The following is a 26,891-nucleotide window of genomic DNA, read 5'->3' on the forward strand; positions in this document are numbered from 1 at the left end:
TATAAACACGGCCCCTATTATTCCAAATTCTTACACTCTCAATCTCTTACGCCACATTCTCCAAAAGTGAGTGACCTCAGGGTCAGAGATTACTGGACGCTCTCCTGCATTCCTTCGTAGTGCATTATCCTTAATGATGAGTAATCACATTTACAAGGCCTTTGTCGTCTGAAACAGAGCGTCCAGTAAAGTCACTCTTGTAAGCAGTTGCATCACGGACGGTCACACCATTTTGAACAGCCCACTTTTTATTGTCCAGACTGAACGAAATCGAGACTGACACAGTGCGCGTAGGGAGTCAGCTGTGGTCGAAATTTGTCTGCCCTATCTCATCGGATCACCAGAGGCTACTTTCATTTCCCTGCTTTCTTCTAAGACCGAATAGACACGCACTACGAGGCTGTCCCTTTGAGAACACGTTAAAATGTAACCGCCTAAAATAAAACGTGAATGACCGTTCCAATAAGTACTGCACAAATTGTTTATATACGTATTTCTGATTTTTTTATTTATTCTTGAAAACCCCTGAGTTATGTATCAATGTATTACTGTATTAGTATTACTCGTGTAATACATATAAGTTAGTATTATGTATTATAATATGTATGTATGTATTATGGAGCTCCCCTGCGCATCATTGCCGGGCTCGTCGCTCCCTTTTTGTTTTCATGCAAGCCACTGGACTCCTCGAAGAGGCTGTAAATAGAATTCCGACCTGTCGTCGCTTCCCGTTCACCATAATTCGTCCTCTCATATTAACCTCTGTGAAGTGGGGTAGGGCCCTGTGGCTACTACGGGGAAACATCCCATGTCATCATCACTTCCTCTTCATTTACTGTTGTTGTTGTACCTCAAAATCAAAGTATTATGAATTAGTATTAGAATACTGATTTCTGTGAAGTGTTTGTATTCTGTGATATGTCCCTCCCATCCACTCATGACCGTATAGATGGGTGGTATTCTGTGATTCCAAAGCTGTCCTCAATATATTGCACGTATGGGGCTTCGTGGATCACTGGCTCCGGTTATTACGTCCATCCTCCAGGAAATGAGTCGTCTACAGACGAGTAGTGGTCACGAAGTATCCCTACAGTGGATTCCGGAACATTGTGGCATCCACGGGAACGAAGAACCGGACAGGGCTGCTGCAGCGGCGTATGGGTCCCGATATGGGTACCGAGTAGAGAGTTTTCGGGAACCGGTTGAGCACACTCGGTACGATCAGTTGGGAGAGAAGGGAGCGACGCGCATGCGCCTTACCTCGTGGGGATTAGCCTTCCCGCATGGGGATCTTCCTGGCCGCTTCGACGTTACGATCGGTTCGCTACCGATTGTTCCCTTTGGGGGACTCCTCAACGATGCTCAAACATGGCCGCCGCTGCCGCGGTGGATTCCATTTACTTGGCCACAGAAAAGTATTCCTTGGATGGTATAATGGTTCCTCACAAAGTTTCGTTCCTGGGAAACCTCGCGTTGTGTTGATATTTCTGGTTCATCGTTCAGAAACTCGCCGTAGAAAATATCGGAAAAGACCAGAAAAGACCGCTGCCGCCATTTTAAATGCCGTTCCATGTGATGATGCTTAGGTGACTTAGAACTGTTCAAACGTTCCATTTCGTAGATTGTACAATATCTTATCGGTCCAATATACGTGTGGGAGTACGCTTATTATTGCTCTGTGAAAGGATATTTACAGTGCATCGGAAAAATTCTTTAATTGTTTTCCTTCTATTCTTAACGGGAGGTGGCGCCACACGTATCACGGCGGTTGTTTCCCTTCCGTTCCCGAAAACTCTTTTGGCCAGATCCGGTCGGTTCCTTGCCACTGGACCACGCACCGACCGGCCGACCGACCGTGTGCACCACGCCAGTTCCCGAAAACGTTCTAATTATCCTCTTCAAAGGGAATAGAGGAAGCCTCCATGCCGATGTGGTAAAGCCCTGTCCCATCTACAATGGTGTTTAGATGTCCCATCAAGGACCCTAATGAAAGAAGTGGATCCCGATTTATCCATCAACTTGCCCAATCGGCTGCCTCGCAATTTTTCGTTCATTATACACAGGCTCCGCCTCGGTGTCGCCTTCACCCCAGTCTTTAAACACAGACTTGGTCGCTCTGACACCATGTTATGCTCAAGGTGTGCCGTGCTAGCAGACATCCGGCGCGTCATCGTAGACTGTATTCTCTTCAAGGGGGGGAGGGGGAGGTATATTTATTAGAGCAAAGAAAAAGGGAGGAAAGGTCAGCCACACGGTATGTCGGCTTGCTATTCCGCAAAAAAAATAAAAAGAAAGGAATTAGGCAGTGAAGGATAAACTAACAAAAGGTTGAAGAAGGATGAGATAGAGAGATGAGACGAATAAGATTCTGCGTGTAAGCTTCCTGACGTAGCCAGTTCGACTTCGTCGCAGCTGACATCCCCATTTCTTTCTTTACATCACCAACACCAGATAAGATTCTAGGAAAATATGACTCCAACTGAAAGAACAAGTGTTTAATGCAACCCGAACGAGCAGCTATCCACGAGCTCGAGCTCTGCTGAACCACGAATGGGGCCAGGTGGGGCCAGGTCATTCCTCATCCTCTTCGCAGTTTCTTGTAAAGATTGAAAAAAAAAAACAAGATGAGGGTAATGTGTATGAGGGTGAGAGGTGATGGTGGGGCACTGACGAATGAGATGACAAGACTTAAGTTCACAGTCTGTGCATGAGACCTGTGTCGCTGAAGAACGAGAGGTTCAACGAGAAAGGCTGCGAAACCGACTGAAGCCAATCGCTGCCGCTCCGTTCACTTTGGCGACAGTGCTTGGGCCCTGGACCGACATCCTGCAACACCGTTGTGCCCTGCAGGTTTTCCTGGATTTTCTACAAGACAGCGCGGTCTCCTTTATGTCCTTTAATCCTGATGTGCGGCCTTGCTACCGTTTCTCTCTCCTCGTCCCCTCATTGTCATTTTACATCTCATGCAGCCCCGTCGGCATTGGGGTAGTGGGACACAACCCAGGTGGCGAATTTCCCCATTCATCACCATCAGTGTATTGGTTGTTGTATTGTGAGAAGCATCCCATGTCATCATCGATTTTCCATAATTTGTTGTTGTTGTATTGTAATACAAAATATGAGTATTACTGCCCACCCCTGGTATATATTTATTCGAGCAGAGACTGTCTTTTCCTTTCTTTCTTTTTTTCTCCGTGTACGTGATATACGTTTGAAAGAAAAAAAACTACAAGTACTTTACACGAATTCCTTCGCTAAGAACAAGTCGAATGCAACCAAAGTACCAAAACGGTGTCTGCAAATGTGGTGGAACAGTTGAGCCAAGTATGGTGATTCAAGCAAGGAAACGTTAGAGACGGCTGTAATCTTCAAGGTGTCGTACATCGTCCACAATCATGATGGTTCTGCGCCGAATAACACGGCACAGTGTGGTTTAAATATTTACACGTATAACCCTGCCAAACGCTCACTGCCTAATACTCAGAGATGCGGTAAGCCCGTGCTCATTGCGCAATTCTCTAAACACAAATTGCGTGCTCTTTATTGAAACACATCATATGCGTTACAATACGCTTTATTGGTGGCCTCCTCCGCGTTCCGCAAAGCTGTTCAAACACAGGGAGTGGGGGGGGGGGGGGTATGTTTAATGCGAAGTAAAAGAAAAAAGAGAAGGGAAAGGTTAGCCACGGTGTAGGCTTGCTATCCCCAAAAAGCTATCAAGCAAACAAAAGCAACAGGGATGATGTATTAGCATTTCACGTAACTTATTCTCTGCTGTTCTTTCCGTGATGTCCTCGAGGTCAGTCTAACATATGGTTCCGGTCAAAACATGGCAGAAAAGGTTTCCAAATACGGGATCGCAAACGTACTATCTGTTGAACGATCAGTGTCAGCGTATACAGTCGTGCCTCGTTAATATGGACACCTTCGTCCCTGACCAAAATCGTCCATAAAGCGAATCGTCCATATTATCGAAGACCAAGGAAACAAGAAAACCAATGATACAGGTTTGTTGAAAAAAGTTCCCGTATTAGTGCCTGCTTGCAGATATACTTGGTTACAAATCGATTTAAGCTTAGCAAACCGTCGGCAACACGTAGAGGCCGCTACTCATCACCATTGTCCTCAAACAATTGAAAAACCGTTTGTAGTCCCGTTTGAACCATAGCACATATCGACCCCCAACTTATGAATTGTACAGATCTACGTGCAGTCAAAGAGATTCGGCTACTTTTCTTAGTAGCCTGAGCTCTTAGGCTTCACGTATGTTATATATGAATACAGAATACAGGTAAGTACTCATATATATGCAGGAAATCATATCAATAATTATAATAATTGGGAGCACTGGGTGTGTTTGTATCATATATCACCTATAATTGAGCCTCTGTATGCAATAAGGGGATAAGTCGAAAAATCCCAAACCGAGAAAACTGCAAGTGAATATTTGGTAAAGTAATTGCAGATGAGTTTCCTCGAAAAACGCAAATGTAAAATGTGTATATACATGCATGTCCCGTTAGCATCGTTTCTGGGGGTGACTTAGCAGAAATTGAGCAAAACCCAGGAGCATGACATATCCCCTTTTTCTATATAACACCGCACGTACAGGGTTTTCGTGCAGGAAAAAACAGTTTTCACGAGTCTGACTTCCATGGTGACGCCAGGACGGGCGAAGTTACCTTTGTGCGGTGAAGCAGCCTAGATCGTAATTATCGTGCTGCTAAACGAGCACGCTCTTGAAAATAATGTTCTGTATGGCCAGCAAAATATGACTTATTAGCATAGTGCACACGTTCTTCCGATTACAACGCTCAGTAGCACTGCTGGCACGGTCACGTGAGGTAGAAAGAACATGTTTTTCGAGTGAAAGTCGAAGTTGATTTTCGCATCGTAGCAAAATTTGACCTACACCATTTGTATGCATGTGTAGGAAAGGGGCCTGATCTGGCTGTCAATCCCATTGACACGCATGCATTTCCCGTTTCTTATCCTCCTATAGAGAGACAATAAATTGCAATACGGTCCTACATTTTCTTTGACAGGTGCATACTGGTATGTAGATGTCATTGCAACAAAAATACTGAAAAGGTGATAATTCGAGTTATCCCCTTATTGCATACAGAGGTTCAATTCAGTGTTTCCCAAACTGTAGGTCGCGACCACCACGGGGGGTCGTGACAGATACAGCGGCGGGTCGCGAATCGGCTGAGAGACTGTAAAGAAGAGATGTCCATAGACCATGCTCTGCCCACTATTCTGCGTCCCAAAAAAGCTCGTGGTAGCGGTCCACAAAGTCTAAAAAGCAGACTCTACTTTCGTGAAGAGAAACAGTCATCCCCGCTGCCACGCGTTTATTTTTCTGTCTGCGATGGTTTCTAGCCCGTCTTACTAACTGTGACGATATCAACTGCTAAATTAAATTTCAGCGTCGGTTTTGTATATTACTATTCATGCGCTGATATCGAAAAGCTTGTGGCATGGCGAAATAAGGGGGCGGGGTCGCGACGCGATATCTTGTAGTTCTGATGGGTCGCAGGGTAGCAAAGTTTGGAATCCATTGATCTATATGCATATATATTTCGCATATATAGTAGTATATAGTTGCTTGACCCAAGATATCAATCCTAACCTAGCTGATTTAAAGACACTCTATATGTAGTCCTGAAAGTGTGGTAGGGTGGTCGGACGTTCCATGTCGTCCAATGTTGTATTCGCATTTATAGTAACATATGCATATATATAGCATCTGTATAATAATATATGCGAATATAATTATATTCGCAACTAGCGAGTGCACCAACCGACACACGGGGCAATATGAGTTGTCACTGTTCCTGTCATCACTTTCTCTCTCTCTCTCTCTGACGTATCATGCCCCAAAGAACTCGAGCCATTATGAAGAAACCCGAACACCATCTAGCAATGCTCCATCGGGGCCTGCATCATAACATTTTCCTTGTGTCCGCACACACAATAGACTTATCGCGACCTTATATAAGACAACCCCCAAGGCCTTGCAGTGCAGTGCCACAATGCTTTTCTCTTCATTGGAATATCATTTCCTGTAAAGGTCAGGAGCACGTGGATGTTGACGTCACAAAGCGAGAGCGCCGTCTGTGAGCCGTCCTTGGCAAGCGACGCCTGTGTATACAGACAGTGTACACACATACAGAGAGAGAAAAGCGCGCTAGCTGTCGCGAAAAGACGTCCTCCTTTCGGTTTTTATCGTCGGAGCAGCTCTAGGGTCTCGGGACATTAGCGGCGGTTGCGAAAGAGGCTTTGCAAACGGCTTCAAGAGTTTCCGAAGAGATTCATTCACTGAAGGTAGGGAACTTTCTCTCGGCGAAGAGCCGGTTTGTGGCCGAACCATATGCACCGTCCGATTCGATTTCTAATTTATGCCGTAAGGAAAATTGCATTTTGTATACGAACGAGCAGAACAGAGCACAGGGACGGGCAACTACACGAGGAAAATTAAGCAAAAGTACTCAGTTGTGGACTGACTAACTTTCGTACAGGTAGGACACGCAGCTGTTTGTGAATCTAGCGATGTAACTGTCTAACACCGAGATACCATACTTAAGACACAGTCTGAACCAACCCCGACAGAATATTAGCATTCACAAAAACCTGTGATATTACAAAGTTGCTATTTTATTAGTGTCTTATTGTTTTTTATGCACGTGAGACAAGATCCCTCGAGGAAGATTGCACAATGCAAAAAGGAAAAGAAAACCACTTGTGCAGAAAGGGCGACTCTTGCTACTACACTAGAACACAAAGAACGCGTCGTAAAATTTGAAGTTCACTTTTTCGTGAAGGGTATCGCCTATGTCCTAAAGGCTGTATGCATTAGTACGCCCATCGCTCATTCGCACCTCTTCGTGTGTTTATGTTCCATAGTCATCTGGACAGATACATATTTTTCTCTCTCTCTCGCAGGAAAGAGAAACCTCGATCACTTTATATCGCTGGCAGTTACAATGATTCACTTTTGTAGTATAGTCGGAAAGGGCACGGATATGTTAACCATATACGACAGATGATACCATCGTGGCATCGGAAGAAGCTGCATTTGTATACAGCGTGGCCACTTTGGGTAACTCATATCAAACAACAACACAACGAGTACATGTAATGTCGTGTCATACATGTCATGACGATATCAGTCGGGAATCTGCCACTTGATTAGCCTATTAAACGCCATCACCACCACTACCTTACAGGTTCTAGCTACTGTTTCGTAATTGTTCACTTCATTATCTGCAGTCCTATCATAGAGTGATTATTCGTTTTGGTTGGTTGCCATTGACTCTGCGAATCTTGTTTACAATGCCTGTCATAAAAGTATAAAAAGTAACTCCTGCCCCTTTTACTGACCCCTTTCTCTGTGTCTTTGTCGAGAGGCACATTCCAATTAAGGATAGAGAATGCAGTGAACCGGTAAGGAAATGTTGAGGGAAGTTCCTCAGGACGAGAGCCTCCGATATTTCGAACAGAGATCGATAGATAGATGATAATCGCTTCCATTATCCAGCGGTCTGGCACTCAGAGAGAGAAAGAGAGAAAGAAAAAAAGGCGTAATTTTATTCCTTTCGTGGAGTAGATCCATTGCCATGACCATCAAGCCCTTTCGGGACTTAATGCGCGAAAGTTTATGAGAAATTTAGCGACTTTTTACAGTGCTCGGGAGTAAATGTTAGTGTAAGGGACTAAAATGCGGAGTAATTTCAATCTTGGGACTAAAAGTTGCGGTGATGCCCCAATTTACTCCTTTTATTTATTTATTTTTCCTTTGAGCGCGCATTGCAACACGGCGGCGTGTTGCTTGAAGGAAGCGTACGTCCGCACTCTAAGAAAAAGGAGTAATTTTACTCCCTTTGGGGACTAAATGCATTGCCACAAAAAATAGTCCCTTTCGGGAGTAAATGCACTGGAGTAAATGAATGTTAGGGTGGAAACTGCATTTCACACTCTGTTCTAAGAGTCCCGGGCACATAATTCGTGTGCATGCATGAAAATACTTTGAATAAAGCCGTCAACCGTGATTTTATATCGAATGATATAAAATCTTACTAACATACATAGGTCACAATTCGCGAAGAGAGAAGCGCTAACTGTTTCTTACTCTGTGTGCGTGGAAAACTGCTAAGTTGGCTGAGTTATGGCCTTATGCCATCAAATTGACCAGGAGCACATATTTCCGTAGACTGTTGCATTCGGAAGACCACTTCCGAAGTTCAGTGACAATATGCAGTCCTGGGGAGTAAATGTCGGGGTTAAGGGACTAAAATGAGGAGTAGTTGCAGTCTAGAAGAATAGCAGCTGCAATTACTCCCAATTTCACTCCTTCCTTTTTCTTTCTTTTTTTTTTTTTCCTTAGAGTGCAGATCCAACTTCAAAGGAAATTATGCCGACATTTGCCTTATAGCGAATGAGGAAAACCCAGGGAAAACACAAAGACAGCACATCCAGTGTTGGAATTCGATCCAGGGACACTTCTTAGCAGTAGGCCGCCGAATTCGCTCGTGGTGGTCATCATTGCCGTCATTTACTATCATATCATGGAGAATGGCGTGACGTTGCGCGACGGGCTGCGATGCGATGAGGTATTGGAGTATTTAACAATAGCCTATGTGATGTGATGCGGTGTTCAAATTGAGATCGAATAATGTATTTTCAAGTTGAAGTTGAATGATAGATTTTGAAGTTGAGGTGGAAGGATGGACTATGATGTTGATGGGTTGTGACTTTGGTGTCGAATAATGAGCTATGATGTTGATGTGATGGGCTGTGAGTAAGCTCCGCCGTGATGCGATGTTGCATGTCTTTCTAAAGAAGTGCCCACCCAACTCTTCCCTGTGGCGCCGAAGAGGGCTGGGTTTCTCAACCAACGCGGTGAACAGACAATGAATTTCAAAGTAACGTTTTATGTGAACGCTCACGGTGCCGGTACTCGTACAATGTTGTGCCAGTGACCCTTCCATTTCCCTGCACACAAACACGTTACGTCGAATAAAAAGAAAAGTGGCAGGCGATTGGCCTTCGTCATGGCGCACCTTATTTGGAAAGCGGGAGCTCGTAAGACCCTTCTGTTGGCCTCTATCTTTATAGCGACGTTCCATCCCGTCTCTTACGTCCACTTCAACGACCCACAGAGGCCTTTATAGCAGCCCTATAATCTGGAATGCATCCGAACCGTTCCTTTACATTCGCAAACAGCACTAGACATTGCGCGGAGGAACGGCACGTGCACTTATGACCGACGGCGTACTTACTGCTTCTGCGTGCACTGCGGCCAATGCTGTGCGCTGTAGTCGTCTGCCGAAGTAAAGGAAGCTCTGACTGCCGCTGTATTTTACGTGTACATCTATTGTGATTTTTTTATTTTTTATTTTGTATAGTCGTATCCGTAATTCCGTATCCTCAGTTTTTACGGATCATGCAGCTATTAGTATACACCGCGTATAAAGCGATAGCTTTATATGAGGCTAACCACAGTGTTGGTCCGTCCGTAGCTTTGTAGGATCACGTGACAGTGACCACGTGACCAGAAATTTGGGGCCAACGATGACCTGATAAAGTTATGGCATTTCAACGCGTTTGGCGTCATGCCCGAAGATGCAGCCAGTTTTCTTTCTTATTATGAGAAGGTACGCGTCATATATACTGCTTGTGCGTAATTACAGGTCGTTTCTGGAACATTGTCAAACTTCGCTTTCATGGGAATGAGTTCATTAATAAAGGCGTGTCAGGACACTCCTATCTGCGTTTCAGATACAGAAACAATATCATACAAGAACCTGCGGAGTAATTTTTCCTTTCTTTTTTCTTCTTCCTTTTTTCATTTTTTACTTGTTTGGGGCATCCGGTTGTGGCTTCTTACTCTCTAATCTCGCCGTGTCACTTGCAGACGACACAAGGAGGAACGTCGTCTGTTCCAATCAGACGACGTTCCGTAACGAAACGTTGATTCGTACTGCAGGTAACACAGACTGTTTGTTACCTGCAGTATGGATCAACTTTTCAAGTTAACTTTTCATTATTGCTAGGTATATTATCGATTACTACTATTTCTTACGTTCCACTTCGGCTTACATTTCGCGTAATAGCAGTGCAATGTGCTGCACACTCCTGCCCTGGGGTAGTGAGCCAGAAATTAAGTGGCAAATTTCCGCAATGTTCGTCACTGCATTGTATTTGTGAAAAAAGGGTTAAAACTTGGGCTGGTTGGTGATTCATAGTTCAAAGAGGATACAACCCTCAGTGCAGAGAAAGACGAGGATGGAACACAACAGGAGACGACGACACGGCACTGACGAGGACATCAGTGTGGTATCCTTGTCTCTTTTTGTGTTCCGTCCTCGTCTTTCCCTGCACTGAGGGTTTTATCCTTTTTAACTATTGTATTTGTTATTGTTGTTGCATTCTTCTGGGAGCAACGCTAAAATGCAAGATATTGACTCCGCCTGCGCGTAACACTCAACGACAATTATAATGGTTCGCCGCATGTCACCGGAGCTAGTAGGAGAAGCACGCTTTAAAGATGCTCCGACGACATCCGAAGAAAATGCTGCGAGTGTGAAATCTGAACTAAATAACAGCTACCTCGCGCGACGGCGACACCGAAACACGGTAAGGACCACGAAAAACACTTGACGGAAACGCTTTATGTTTTGGAGAGAAAATCTTTCTTTAGAATGCAATTTGATACACATAAATATTTTAATGAGGCCGGACGAACCTTACCTCGCATAGAACGTACCGGAACAACATCTTTCTTTTTCTCTGTATCTACAAACTTTATGTCCCAGCACATATCGCTACAACCCTCATTATCCCAGAGTAAACTGTTTCTCAACTTCCGAGCGTCTCGATTTCGTATTTTCCACGTAGATTTTTCTTGTTCGCCACTCCATTCTTCTTTCTCTCAAAATATTTTGTTTTCCCCGAAAGTCGCTTCTAGAGTCACAAAAGGTCACACCACAGACATGCTCTCGGTACAAATATCGATTAAAGTGAAAGTGAAAAGACAAAGCACTGCATTGTCCGCAGATCGGAAGACGGTGTAGAGTCACGTGTCGTCAGAGACTCGCATTAACCAATGGCAGTGCAGTCGTTATAACTAGAAACGTCCCTTTCAGAAAAGATAAGTAAAAGTTTGAAGTGAGAACCTCTTGGACAGGAGGCTAAGTACGTCCTTCAGGACTATCAGGCTGCGGCCTGCGACAGATAGAGGAATGACGGTCCTGCGCGTCCTAGAGAGAGCACGTTCCAATATGCAGTCAACCGGAAGCCACCTGCTCGGGGTCCTTTCAAGTAGCATCAGGGACGCCAAGCACTCCAGGGGCCGTTGTGGATAGAAGGGAAGCTCTTGTTTACGCTGAGCTACTCTCTGTTAGTTCTTTCGCTTGTTTCTTTGGAAGTGAGTAGTGAAGGGACAATGTCGTAACTATACGTGTGCAGTAAATCTGAGAAAGATGTGAGAGTTGTTAAGGAGAAATATATCAGACATTACGAACACACACGCACAGTAACCTTCCGTCAACTGCCATCTTCCATGCAGACACATTATACGGTACTTTTTACATATTGACACTATTTACAATTTTTCATGTGTCCATGCGTGAAATATACAAGAACTTATGTAAACGTAAGATGTCTGTTAGTTAGATACACACAGTGCACGTATATTCGGAGCACACCCGTAAATATTACTTTTCAGAACAATTGAATTATAGTTGCAACTAGATGCTAATAAGGATGATTAAATTACGATTTCAGTTACTCTGGAAATTAATTGAGGTACACCGAAGTGGGGGATATGTAAAGTTAAAATATGCGGAGAGCTTGGTCGCGGTTTTATGAGCACCTGCTACACCGAGTTTCATTCATTTCAAAATATAATTTTCATGTGTATAACTTGATTGTTTTACCCTGATCAACGCGCAACAAATATGAAAATATTTAACGAATCGAAAAGGAAAAAAATGAAATGACGATGACAAAAATGACAAAAATGAAAAAATGAAAGACCATGATAAGAAACCTGTGTTTAGCAGAAACATAGGAACATGCCTGTCGCTGAGGCTGCAAAAGCATCACAGAAATTTGGTGAACGCCTTCCAAATGTCGCAGTCAGGTGAAAAAGGGCATTCTCGCATGCTAAGCAATTCGAGCAGTACGAAAACCTTCTGCTCGCGGAATGAAAGTCGGTCATTGGTCTCCTCAAACGATCTCCGGTGATGATTGGACAAATCGTTTGATGCGATTAATGAGAGCACGCTCCACATTGTCAGCCTTCTTAAGAAGGAGAGATAGAGAGAGGGAAGTGGTAAATTGTGTTTTTTTCCTTCGACCATAAGACACGAACGGCACAACGGACGAATCTTGTTCCTTTCGTGTTGGTGTCAAGGTAACAACATCTTTCATTCCAGTTAGTGCCCCTTTAAACATATATATATATAATCGTTTCTGCTGCTGTCCTTTCTGACATACCTACTTACGCGGCGCATATGACTCACAAACCTGCTTGGAAGTATGACCTTTCAGTGGAATGAAACCGGGCTTACACTTGAAGCATATGAGTGAGTTGAAGCATATTTCAACCGGAAATTTCTCTTTCACTTGTTCTTTTCTTTTCCATTCCGTATGTCTTTTTGTGTCACAGGCGTCCACCATGACAACTAAGATGGAGCAATGCCTGGGCACCAGATGTGGAGTAACGCATTACAAAGTAACGCGTTACCAGTAATGCATTACACGTTCGTTACATTAATCGTTCACACGTGGCGATTTTGCAGAAACTCTAGTTACTGTCACCGCTAACGTGTAGCGAAAAGACTGGTCGCTTCTCTTTACAGTGCGCGTTTCAAACACCACTGTCTGAGAGGCTTCTGCGAAAACGTGATGCCAAAGTAATGTAACTGCTTGACGAAAAATGATGACACGAGTACTAATCATAAAAAAGTAACGTCATTAGTAATGCATCACTTTACAAGAGTGTAATGAGTAATGGCAATGCATTACAAAATAAAAGTGATTTCCCCAACTCTGCTCAGCACTAATCATTACCGGTGGTGCTTGAAGGAAGTACTCCCACTCTGTCTTTATTTCCACTTTTTCTATAGCATGTAGAGGTTTTCCCTCTGCTTTACCTTCTAACCGTGAAAAACGAGTGAATTGCCCGAGCATCAGGCGGCAAAGTGTCTTGAAACGGATGCGTGGCCACAAAGCCGTCCAGTTCAGTGTCCCCATCCTTTATACGATGGCGTCTTCGAAAGGGGGGCACCAATTGGCTCAATCTCTGCCGGCATTCTCCTCGTCGATACTATTAACGCCGTCACTGGCCATGATTGGGACTGTTCACCTTCCAACCTCGCATTTTCTTTTACCGCATTTCACCGTATATGTTGCTGAGGGGACGTCATCAAAGCGACCCGCTCCGCGCGGACAGTAGCCAGCCGCCGTCATCATTACTGCTTCGTCTATCGTACTTTCCTAATGGTTGGGAATCGGTGGCCCTTTCTGTGCCGTGACAAATTCGATGAAACACCGTTCTGCACAGGAAGGGCTATACGCGTGGCTTAACGCCATGAGTTGTGACGTCCACACCGTGTCTTTTCATTCGGACGCAGTGAGTAGTCGCATTATGTGAAAGAGTTTCGACACGTACATAACTGTGGTTAATTAATGGCACATGCAATGTACCGCGGGGGGGGGGGGGGGGGGTCATGCATGGTGTTCAAACCTTCCTCAGAAATGATACCTTTAGTAGTGCATTTGGGAGAGGGAAACGTGGGGAAATCCTCTTCTCCCACGTAAAGTCCCCATAGCATCCCTCCCGAAATATTTTTCTGGCTACACCGATGCAATATACCACATGCTAGGAGAAGCAAGGGTAAACGATTTCCTTCATGTACCCAGAGGGACATACCATCTTGAGCACGACGCGGCAAGGAAAAATTACATCAGAGAGTGCGAACCTCAAAATTCCCTGCAGGTTTTCTATCAGGGCCTTCTGGCAATGAGAAACCGTACATTCAAGAAAATAGATGCGGTAAAAGCGATAAAAAATTTGTCGGCTAGATAGGAACTGCCATTACATCTTCCCCGTTTTGCGACCAGTGTCTTCATGTTTTCCTGTTCAGAGCCCCTAATGTGCCAAAGTACTCTATAATACAATATCAATACAATGTAACACAAATATAGAATAGCGACACGCTTCAAGCATCTAATCTTCCTCGAAGATTCTGGGACACTACAGTTATTTCACGAGCGCAGTAACTGGGTCATAATTTATATCGCCTTGCATCTTGTGACGGCCGCCTGCAAGACTTCATCGTCAGCATCCCTCCGTAAAACGCATTAGCATTCGTTTCATTCCTAGAAATCGATTCTTGACAGAACAGTCAGGGAACAGGAAATATAACCGTTTTCTCAAGCAGAAAGTGCGCGAATTACATCATCACTGAGTGCCTAAAACGAGCCGTCGCTATATCAACATATACGTTCGAGCCACTCCAGAGAAAGTGATACCTTTTGTGTAGGATAAGCCATGCGGCAGACGATTGGATTGTGATTACGTCTGTTAGCACTGGCAGCCTTCATTTAAGGCCTCGTTCCAAGGGCAACGACATAGCCGAAGGCCTTTAAATACCAAAGGTCGCCCTAAACATACACTCTCTCGTTGTCGCACATACAGTGCATTGTTTTAGTGACGGCAAAGGACATTGACAGGAAGGGTACACAACTCTCTGTAATACCGGTACGCGGTGCTATGACATCCCAAGTATACATCATACACATAACGAGACGAGGAAAGACTTTGAAATCATCCGTCGGAGATTATCAGACTAAGAGAGAGGGAATGCTATGGCATCGGGCTGAGGTAACGGAGTAAGGTACTTCTTGTTTGATATGCGCGGCTAGCTTTTACAGGTATGTGCTCAATAGCACCGTGAGGCTAATTGCTCACCGCTTTAGTGTAATGTTACTGTACAACAGGAATATCTGCGGTAGTAGTACACAGTGTCGTGTTGTAGGCGGGGAGGTGGTGGGTTCGAATGCTACCACCGGCTGTGCTGCCTGTCTGTTTTTTTTTTTTTTTTTTTGCCTGGGTTTTACGGCAGGCTTTCCAGTCGGACGTCGACGCAGTTCCCCCGGAAGTCGGCCTAGGACGTGTACTAATCCCCTTGTCCCCCTCTCCCTCCTGCTGGCCTCTCTCCATCTGTATGCCACTCACAGTCACAGTTGCTTCGCGGCGCTAACACAGAATTAAAAAAGAATAGTGCACAGCATACCGTGAGGATGATACGCTGCTAACAAATGAAATGACCAGAGATGAGGAAGTTACTCGACAAAAGGAACTCGTTAACATATGCAAAAAAAAATGTAACTAAGTTACTAACGAAGTTACAGCTTCCAAGTAATGAAAATGAACTTGAAGTTCCTAAGGTACTCTGGAAAAATAACGAGTTACTTTGAAGTTACTTGTTACCTAATGCTATCATACACTTTTTAGTTCCTTACCTTTCTATAATTAATTCAGATCTTGATCTCACCATGTGCTCTGCAAGACGTTTTATAACAGTTTTGATATACGAAAACTATACCAATACCCTTTAATTACCGAAGGTAACCCATATTCCCATTTTTATCTTTATCACATCACATCGCAGCAGCTTACCTGAGGTAATCTTGAATTTCATTTAATTCCCTTTAATTACGTTTACATTGCTTTAATTACTCTCAATTTCCTTTTAATTGACGTTAATTACCTGTAATTACATTTGATGTTCGCGATGTTAATGTCAATAATGATGATAATGCTGTTAATTCAAAGATGTATGATCTTTTAAAACAAATAAACATTAGTATTATAATTACCTCCAGTAACCTGCAGTTCCCTTCGGTAAGCTTTAATTTCATTTAACCTTTCTCTGAATTACGTATATCTTACATCCATTACCTTTAAACTCAACTTTCTTGCTTTAACCTTTAATTATGTGCTCTTACCTCTTCCTCGTACTCTTAATTACCGTCAAGTCTTCAACTACTTCAATTTCATATGATTTATCTTCATTTACATTTATCCTCTTTTCTCCCCTTTACATATCCACTTATACCTCTGCCTCGGTGAGGCTTCCACCCTCACACACACACATACATACATACAGCTATTTCTACTTTGACACTCCTAATGCTAACGCATTAATATTTTATATGACGAAAGAAGCATGCCTTCGTGCAACGTGCCAAAGTGCCAAGAAGGTGCAACCAAAGACAGACGTGGATGAAACAAGCACTATCTTCGGTTTCACCTTTTCCTTATAGTATGCACCACCAACTCGCACACGTTTCTGTTATAACTTTATGTACTTCTTTAGGGAGGCATTTGATTATTCTGATCTCGTAATAAGGTTCTTCAACGGCACACAAAGCAGGCATTGTAAGTTTAGGTTCCATGAGTTGTCCTCTATACGCACATTTCGTAGAACCGCACCAAGTTTTAATCTTGCTATACAGTGTCCATTGTCATTATAAATACACTGCTCGTCGCTATGATAGACGCCACCTGAGTCTTCTAATGTACGGCCAAAACAAAATTTGTACCGTTCACCACGCAACTGTTACTCAGTTACCGTTCACTCAGCGGAGTTCGACGTGCTGTCATCTCATTAGAGAGGGAAGACGCAGCTTGCGATGTTTGTAGACCGAACAAAAGGAACTTGGAACTTACCCCAAGTAACTTTGACAAAGTTACCGAAAAAAGGAACGAGTTCCTCAAGAAGTTACTGGAGTTCAAAAGTAACCAGTTTAGTTCAAAGTTACCAAAAAAAGGAACGAGTTCCTCAAGAAGTTACTGGAGTTCAAAAGCAACCAGTTAAGTTCAAAGTTACCGAAAAAATGAGCTTAGTTGTAATAACGAGGTACCTGTAACGAGTTACCCCAACACTGAGAATGTGTGTAATTCAGAATAGAAAGGACCTGACGTTCATACGACGGCGGAAGGTGATGTGATGAAGGTGCTAGCAACCTTCCGTTCCCGTTTTCTTTGTTTTGCTGTTTCCTTTTTCTTGAGGAACGAAGTTCTCCCTTCTTCCTCTCACGTGCCTCTTATTTCATAACAAGACAGCAGAAGGAGGAAGTGTTAAGCCTATATCCGTGCCTATATCCACACTTCCATTCCCAGAATGTCAGCCTACCTATACGAAGTGAGCTGTTCCGCAGGAATTCGTCGTTTTTCCGCTGTCACATTCCCGGCCTAGTTTCCTCTCGAGCTCAACATAACACAGCTGCTCCGTGAGCTCACAACGATGCAACCCCGTTGCGTGATATAAGTCTACATATTGTGGTATCGAGAGCGTATTGAAGCGTATTCGTAGCTGCGGGAGTTGTACAACGTCAGTAGTAGTGATTTTCACGCCGTGTATCACAAACAGTGCCTAACCAGTGTCGTCTATTCGTTGTGTTGCTCACCTGAAATGGGTTCTGAGCCCTTTGCGTGGTATGCAAAGGTGCGAAACGACGCGAACGGGATTTGTCGTCTGCTATGGGCTGTGCCGGAAGCTGTGTCGTCTGCCACAATTTGGGATTGAACCGCTTTTGTCTCGGAAGCTGGATTGGTACTGTCTCTGACTGTAAGTGGCACTTACTTTCCCTAAAAAAGGGCCTACGTCGTTGTGTCTCATACATTACGTGAAATTTGCGAAAAAGCGGAGTGTTTGCGGTGCATGTCAAACATCTGCCCCCGAAATAGGCAGATGGCGATGTCATCCGGCAGCTGTTGTCTGACAATATTATGCTGTTGAAAGAGCGAACGTAATGTTCGAAGATGAGGGCAGAGCGTTAATAAAAATGATATAGCACTGACCCAGAGCTCAAACAATGAACACCCATGCAATATATAACGAGTTATGAGTAGCAGAATTATTACTCAGAAGTATACTTTGCTACAAAACATTATCCCTCCTTACGGCTAACTGACGTCGTCGAGCTGTCCAGAATGCGAAACTCACTGTACTTTTCGTTAGACGTCGTTAAAAGGTTGTGCGGGGTCCATCACAACGAAAGGTACGCTCCGTTCTAAAATGGCATTGTTTCTCCACGTAACGCGGTGTGCATGGCGAGGAGGAGGTATGTAGCACGCGGACGTCATTTTCGCTGCGTTCAATCCTGATTGATTGGTTGATTGAGATATAAAATATGGAGATGTGAGCGTTTTTTCAATCCCCATATATGTGGGACCTCCATAAGTCATGTAGATACTTCAATTGAGAACACCTAATGTCAGCAACACATGCAGCGCGATAATTCCGCAATCTTCCAAAGTGGACAGTAACTGCGTGGTACTGCAAAGGCCCGCGAGCTTTACTGGATCCATTCTTTGAAAGTCTCTCATTCACGTTCTGTTATTTCTCTTTTTCTCTTTTCCGTGACTTCACCCTTGCCGCTAGAGATGCAAAATTTCCGGAAATTTTGAACTGCTGCAAACCACCGGTTTTTCATTCTTTCATTCATTCATTTTTATTCTACCCAAGATACATCTTAGCTTGGAATAATAGAGATGGAGGGAAATTTGGACGAAAACGACATGTTCACTCTTGTACAGACTTAAATTTATGAGCAAACATTAGGGAACAAAATCATAGAATGCTATAAATCATAAATACAGATTTGTAACAGATGCAGATTTGTAAGCACACGAGATGCAGATTCGTAAGCACACGAATACGAAATACTATAACAAGTTTAGGTCAAACTAGCAAACGCACATGAAGTTGTTATTCAGAGATGCAAAGTTCCCGGTAGTTTTGACCTGCTGAAGTAGAAGAACACCATACTCCGATTTTTTTTTTTTTTTTTTTTTTTGTCGTTCAAGAAGCATAGAAAAGGATTGAAGACAAACTAAATTTTCATTGTTCGTTGACTAAGATTGAGTAAACGAGAAAAAAAGAAAACATGGAGAAATTGGCTCGATCTACGTGCATGCCGGCTACTCCACATCGTTCAAAGAGCAAAACTAAATGAGACAACGAACGTCCGCCATATAAAATAAAAAGTGCATGGAACAGCTTTTATTTTGGCTCAAAAGGCATATGTTCTCATCATATGATGGCTTCGTAATTCCTGCGGTGATCTTCAGGTTGCGACATACTTGTCTGGAATCGGCAGCTTGCGGTTTATCCGGCCTGGAAACTCCGGGCGTTTCAACATTGTTTGTTTCGACTAATAAACACGTACTGGGTAGCATACCGTGCGTGTCTATTAGTCGGAAGAAACGCTGTTGCAACACATGTAGATTTCAGACAGCATAAACCGCAAGCAGTGTGTCGCAAGCTGTACCTCAGCCCATCAATGCATGTAGCTGCTGTTGTTGGCTTCGTTTATGCATTAGATTTTGTCAGCACTTTATATTTTTTTATATCAAGGATTGGAAATTTTAAGTAATTTTTCCGACGCCGAGGAATAGAAAACGAAATGAAACCGTTTTCCCCCACGTTTTTTTTTATTTTATTTTTTCACACAAGATCCTCGCCATTTCTACCATTCCACCCTTTCTCGAAGTCTCTGTTGTACGCGTTGCAATTTGCCCCCCTCCCCCATTACAATGTCAATGCAGCCACGTTTTACATTCTCTTTCGATACGGCGTGTACTGCAGCTGCTCTAATGCTTCCAAACGTTTTACTTCACACGCAAAAGCCACATGTAAAGACGACCCTGAAAAAAAAAAAAAAAAAGAAAGAAAGCCCCATTTCGAGAACGTCCTACTAAACTCTAACAGCAGCTGGGCAAAAAATCCATTTCCTCATCGACCCGTCCTCAATGCGTTCTTGGTATTGCTTCGTTGTGCACATGCACTATTACAAGGATTACAAGGCTCGATGCACTTACATACACGTGCATGTACCACGTAAACGGCAGCGTGAAAATGTCGTGACGCGTGTTGTCATTGGTTAACGTGTGCGCAATGTTCGCGCGGTCACGGCGACATAAAACTAATGGGACGGATAAAGAGAGAAAGATAGAGGGAGAGAGAAGAAGGCAGTAATGTACCTGTTACAGCCAAGTGTACCATTGCGTTACCGAGAATATTTGTACGTGCGGCTTGTCTTATAGGTGGGATGACGAATCATAATAGAAATATTGACGCTGTGTTAGGGCATCTAATGGAGATTGGTTTCTGCAACTAGCAAGCGTGAAACGAAGGACACGAGAAAATGACAAAGTATAATACGAAGAGTAAACATGGAAGTGTGACGGGACAGAAAATGAGAACTCCAAGATAACACTCACAGTCTACAACTAGTCTAGTGTATATTCTATTCTTTCAAACCAGCGATTGAATTCCTCCAATCGTGTGCTTCGTCTCCACTCAATCGCTATTATAGTGTTCCATTTTTACTTTTATTCACTTATTTATTTTTGATTGGGGGATATATTTATTAGAACAAAGAAAAAACTATACGTAACTATAGGTAATGAAAAACATAAGGCGAAAGCCAAGGGACCCAAGAACGGATGGCAGTTGACGAATAAACTGATGGTGATGACGACAAAGAAGAAAAAAAGACGAATAAACTGAATTTGCACCGAACTGTACTGTAACAACGCGGGGGACCTAAAAATTTATTCCTGTACCATGCGTATAGGAGAGCCTTTGGCGAACATTACATGGTCGAATGCATCCGCAGTCCCACCCTGCGGCACGTGTCCCCACAAAAACATGTAATGACTCACCGTACGTGTAAGTCTACTTCCAATTATTATTACGCACACCGCAGCACAGCCTCGTGCTGTATGTATCCGTGTGTGGCTCGTGGAAACCCGCGTTACCAACATGATTCTCAGGAACCTCGCTTGTGTAATGGCGTATAGAGAATAGCGTATATTGCAGCTACACTGCCTTCCAGGAACGTAGTACGACTTGGAGTTACTCAAGCATGATATGTGATGTCACTGAGCGACAAAAGATCGCGTAATATCTGCGGATGTACACTGTTCAGTTGCTGTGTACCAACATCGGCAGTGAAGCGAAGAAAGTGGCGTTGTCCTTAATGAGGTGACATCTAATGTGGCTCCCTGTCTCATTCGTCAAGCTGTCCATCAGGAGTCACCATGCGAAATATTTTCGTTGTGCGACGTATTGGCACTGCGCAATCAAATTTACGAAAGCTGTCGGCGAATGCAGCCGCGGACGGATGACACGATCCTCGCCTGACGTCCGGGCAAGTCCGCGTTACCTTTCCTCTTTGTTTCTTTTTTCTCAGCTCACACGCTGCTCATGCCCGTCTGTGCTGCGCCGGTTTACGTCACATGCCAGGGGAACAGAGAGTACGTCACGATGTACCCTCCGCCTACCTCATTCTCTGATACGCTCTTCCCAAGACTGGAAGATTTCTCAAATGCGTGCGGAACAGATGTACGCCCCCACCCCCCACCCGCGCTACAGGTCGCCTGCATTGTAGAACACGCCGTAGTAAAAATAAAACAAAAAGTAAGAAAATGTGTGACAGACATAGCTAGGAATAGGAACATTTGTCAAAAGTGATTTTAATCCCATTCTGCTGGCTACCATTTTAGGATGCAGACTGCAGTTCCTGAAAATTCGCGAGCGACCCCGAAGCCCCGTACTGTTTCTTGCCTATTGCGGTGGAGTTGGATCACAGCATTTTCGCAACGCATCCGGGTGCACACTATCCTTTCGGACTATTTATTTTTGAAGTATGAGTAATGGACATATATCAAATTCCAGGTCTATTTCAATTACACCGATTATTTGATGCGGACGGTGGGAGCGCATACGCTCACTCAGAATTCGACGCTCCGCTCCAGCTGTTGGGTGCAAGAGACACTGAGGAGTTTCCGAGGAACATATATACGGCACAGTTTTCGTCGACGATTGCTGTCAACCGCACAAGTCACGCTGCGGAAACATTTTGTATGCGCAAGTTACTATTACTTCTCATAGATCGAGCCACAACAATCTGGGGAGAAAATGTGGTGACTGGAGCCCGCATTAAAGAGGAAGTGACAAGTGTGACACCGGTGTCCCACGGTCCAACAAAGACTTAAAGTGCCACGAATTACTACAAAGTAATTTTTATTTGATTTGGTATTATAAATTAGCTTCGCTCGATGGCTCGGTACGCAAAATATAAACGTCGTCGGTGAACATTACGCGCTTCCATGCACGAACTTCTTCAAAAGAACCCGCAAAACTTCATAGTTTCGGATTCTCCAAGAGAAGGTGACGTCATCGGGAGCTCTGACGTCCGTCTCGCGCGTCTCTGCTCTCCTCCTCACGTTGGAAAACTGCCAAGCAGCTGTGGTGAGGGGACAGAAATCGACCTTTGAGGAGAAATATCGCCAGACGCGTGCAGGTTGGCACCCCCATGACGTCATACATCTCAAAACTAGAAATTAATTTTATGCTACTGGTGTCACCGATAGGGTAACAATGTTCTGGGATAACACAGTCTGAGACACACAAGGTGCATGTAGTGCAGGCGCAAAGAATGAACCTATAGATTGCAATCAGATAAAATCGCTAAGATTGTGAAGACACAAGTTGTAGTCTGAGAAGTGCAAGATGCAGAGCGTTTTCGTCTATTTGAAACATGATGAAAATAAACGCAAAAGTGACGCCGTCCATATGAAAAAAAAAAGGCCGACTATATGTCTCGTTTGCGTTTTTTGTTTTCTTTTCAACATGGTACAAACGTTTCTTGCGTGCTGGCCAAGTGAGAGACTCGTACAACATGGCGTCCTCGTTCGACTTTTTGCATGAACGACTATCGTGCCCATATCACCGCATACCAACTTGTGTTATTTGCAGAGAGGCGAGAAAGTTTATATGGTGTGTCCCTTTAGCGGGAAAGCAACGATTTACAACGGCCAATTTGTCTTAGAATAATAATAATAATTCAATTCAATTCGTTTTATTCCAGGCTATGGATAGACAACAACAAACAGAGCGGGCCCTCTAAGTCTACGAGGCTTGTAGCCAAGAATAATACTTTATTTCACCAAAAAGTTGATAGGATACCCTTGCAAAGGGCTGCTTAGTTTACCTTTCCTAATATTGTGATCCATATTTGAAAATCACTCCGCAATATCTCTAATGTCTATAGTAGTTGTGTTCAACTTAAGAAGGAAAAGAAATCTAGTCCGTCAGCTTTCAAAATGTTACTGCGCCGCAGATAGGATGGCTGGACACAGAGAGGTCAGTCTCCCTCCGTGCCAGATAACGTAATTCACCATACCCACTCCGCTTCCGTATTGGTTGTTGAGACTGGCAGCATGACACTAAGCTGTGGCAGAAAGTGCGCTCCCCCACTGATGGTGCATGGTGGCGCTGCAGTATTTCTCCTGGCGTGCTATTGCGTCTCATTGTCTCCAACAGCGTATGTAGCTGAAAGACTAGATTTCTTTTCTTTGTTAAGTCAGTACACGACTATAGAAGACTTTACGAAAAATTACGAAAAAAGGACGGAACTTCATTTACCAATATCTGCACTGCATGATAACGGAACCCCTGCAAGCATCAGATAATACTTGATATCAGGGGCGGGCAATAATATTCCTATTTTATATAATAATGCAAACATATAATACGTGCCAGAAACCGGTATTCGGGTACTAATTTAATACATTGATTCTGGTATATTCTAAGTACCTAATTGTACGCGAGTAATATGCTACTCAACCCGCGGGCTACCAACAAAGGAAAAGCTGAAATATATGCCTAAATAAACAAAAACAACAACTTTGTTTTGTGATTATGATTGGGTAGTTTCATCGCCGAGGGCGATACGCTACTAGGGCATTGTCCCAGTTGGGTTGTAACACTTCGATTTTGTATATTTTGATGCAGGTACGAGTACATTCAGAGAGTGATTGTTATAACGCAACAACCCAGAAATATTACAGGAATGTATAATACCAAGCATTACTATTACTGCCCACCCTAGCTTTGGACATCTAAAGGAAATGTGAGCCCCTGACTCTCATTCCAGCAGGAGTTGCGATAGGCCGTCTAACAGTGTACCGTAGTGACTTGCATCTTTCGAGAGGAAACGTTTCTCAATCTCCACGTGAACATGCGCGCTGCTGTCACGCGCTCCCCTCTTCACCTTGAAAGACGCTGTCAGTCTTATCGCCATACGCAAACGACACGAGGAGACGAAGCCGTCAATCCGTAGACTGCGTCAGTGGCATCCCGAGACTATCTTTATCTCTAGCATAGTTCCAAGATAGCGTTCAAAAGGCAGTGCGGAAGACAGGCTACCTACATTTAGTCAAATGCTTGCTCTCGATGTTGGAAGGACGCTCTGCTCAGACCTGAAGCAGTAGCTCGGGCTTCGTTTTGCGGAAAGACAACTGGCTGGAATACTTCGCCCGTGTGCTGCCACACCTCGCTGAGTCGTGAAACACCTGCATTTATTGATGAGACGGGATATTTAAAGCGAGAGTGCAATGCCGTTTCAGCTTTCTTCAATGGGTCTCAAGAAGCTGATCAAGTGGAGCATCATGTGCCGAAAGGAGTTGAAGCCAAAGCCCGATCAAGCTCCGACGCAGACGCTTCAGCCTTGGGACGCGTCTAGCCTGCACTTGGTCAGCAGTAAAACCTACCTTTGTGGCAGCAGAAATACACGGTAGGTGCCTACTTTTTTTTTCTCGTGGGGGTGTGTGTAACGGGACCATGGCTTTTCGGCTGGCGTATCCATCGCTTCAAACTGATCATAGGCCCGAAGCCTGCGTACTCAGAATCGAAATAACGATTCTGTCTTCTCCACTTCGAGCGCGCTCGAAACATTGCTAACGATAGTGGTCAGTCGTCAAGCAGCATGATGTACTGAAATCACGGGTGCGTATAGGTGGGCGGGTTCTTGAAGACTGCAGTTCTGTGACATTGCTCTTCTGATAGGGTAGCTTCCAGTCACCAAACTATCAGCATATGGGTAGTTGCTTGGGTATTCGAATTCACAAGTGGCTGTGAGGTTAGCGTGCTGGGCATATCACGTCAAGAATGGGAGGTACCCGGATTCGAATCCGGGTGCCGGCTGTGCTGTCCTGGGTTTTTCCTGGATTTCCCTCAGACTCTGTCAGACATATGTCGGCACAATTTCCTTAGAAGTCTGCCCAGGACGCACATTGCCCCAGAGCGTTTGCGTGACGTTGCCCACCTCCGTGAGGCCGACAACGGCGAGCTCTTTCATTAGCACCACCACCTCCGGGTATTTGAATTTTATAATTCAGCATGACGCTGATAACTGGTATTGGAAAGGTAGGAATACGCACCGGTGCAAGTGATGTGGAGTTGCGGGCCTCACATTAGTGAGGCCAAAATCTCCATTTTTTTTTTTCCTTAAAACCAACCAACGCACGGCAGAAGAGAGGCGCGTGTCACGGGCATGCGGTTTCTTGCGCTTCTGGTTTCTTTGTTACCACATGGGATAATCATGCAGCAGAAATGATAGCGCCAGACGCGGATTTTTGGTTTTGTTCGTGTATCTTGTATCTCGAATTTATTAATAACTAGACTAACACTCACATGATGACGATGACTACTTTGACCAACCGTACCATTGCTCGAAGGTTTTGTTTACCGATCCAGAAATCTGTCCAGAGTATATGATCGGATTGGTCAATCAGCCTTGTTACTGTCGTCCTTGTTCTGCTTAGCATTGATAAGACACTGGTTCCGCGCTTTCACAACATACTCCTCAATGATAAACGCTTTTCTGCTCAGGCGCCTTCTAGTCCTCCTTGAAGATCTCCGCCGGCTGTACGCAGACTCTTGGGCGAAAGTCATGGGTTGTCTGGAGAAATGCTACGACGTCATTGAAGCCCAGAGTCCTAATCACCTCAAAGCCTTCTGCGCCATCATTCTACTTTGGGTGAAGCTTGGTGATACCATAGCGGACACCTTCGACGTCGACAACTGGAAAGATCCAGTCCTGGCCCGCGTGTCTTCCGCGAACGTCCGGCTTCTACGTCGCTGGAAAGACTCTATGGAGCGGACGTCAAACTTCATCTACGAGTGCCGTACAGATTCAATTCCTGAAGTGACGAAAGTGTTCGACCAGGAACATCTAGCCTGCGAGGTAGAGACCGCAACCCTATTTCAAGTGACCCCAGATAGGCTTACCCAGTACGTGGACACTGTAAAAGCGTACTCCAAAAAATCGCCCTTAAGACACAAAGACGAAAAGAAATTCCTAAACACGGAAGCTACATTGACCAAGTCGTTGAGCCAGTTAAACCTTCAGGACATGGCGTCTTAACGCATGATACGTCTAATGTAACGTTGGACAAAGTACGTCCGAATGTAAGATACGAGCTCGCGCACTCTCAAGTGCTCTTCTTGGTGTGACATGGATTCTTGTAAATCGTCAGGACGCATCTTAACGTTTCGAAATACGAATATTTTATTTATTTTGCACTTTTTTTTTATTTGCAGCATCGTATTTTACGTCGAACCTGCTTTGTTCCATCGATGCAATTGCGATAATGCTGGTCCTTGTGAGGTACGGCATAAGTTAAAGCTACGCTGACGTTGGTCACTGAACAGAAGTGTGATTTGACTCGGTTAACTTTAAGCTTAAGTGCATCACGGTGTAAAAATGTATCACTACTGCATGATGTAAATACGACGAAATAAAGCTACGGATACCTCAGTTTCTCTGTAATGTACACATAGTAGCTACGAAGCAGATGCCATGTTTGCTACTGCCACAAGCTCCTGAGACGAAGTGATCCAACTGTGCATAGCCAACGCCACCTAGAATAAACAAAAGCCTGGGGGCTCGTTTCTCGCCTCTTCTAGCCTCGCAAGTTCGTGTGTGCTTCGCCTTCACCAGTACTACGCCACAGGCCGTCC

At 44.2% G+C, this 26,891-nt stretch overlaps 1 protein-coding gene across 3 annotated transcripts; it reads left to right on the plus strand.

The window, feature by feature from the left end:
• The first annotated feature begins 6,188 nt into the window (after window positions 1-6,188).
• LOC135388660 (uncharacterized) lies at window positions 6,189-26,688 on the plus strand. 3 transcript variants are annotated; one of them, XM_064618356.1, is made up of 3 exons: window positions 6,189-6,327; window positions 24,497-24,663; window positions 25,761-26,688. In XM_064618356.1, exons 2-3 carry the CDS (start codon window positions 24,506-24,508, stop codon window positions 26,293-26,295), a joined length of 693 nt encoding a protein of 230 aa, XP_064474426.1. In that variant the 5' UTR covers window positions 6,189-6,327; window positions 24,497-24,505; the 3' UTR covers window positions 26,296-26,688. The 3 variants fall into 3 exon arrangements, with proteins under 3 accessions (XP_064474426.1, XP_064474425.1, XP_064474424.1); XM_064618355.1 differs by lacking the exon at window positions 6,189-6,327 and adding an exon at window positions 17,336-17,645; XM_064618354.1 differs by lacking the exon at window positions 6,189-6,327 and having other exon boundaries at window positions 24,206-24,663.
• The last annotated feature ends 203 nt before the right edge of the window (window positions 26,689-26,891 follow it).

This window comes from Ornithodoros turicata, chromosome 3 (assembly GCF_037126465.1).
Source record: "Ornithodoros turicata isolate Travis chromosome 3, ASM3712646v1, whole genome shotgun sequence".
Classification (NCBI taxonomy): Eukaryota; Metazoa; Arthropoda; class Arachnida; order Ixodida; family Argasidae; genus Ornithodoros; species Ornithodoros turicata.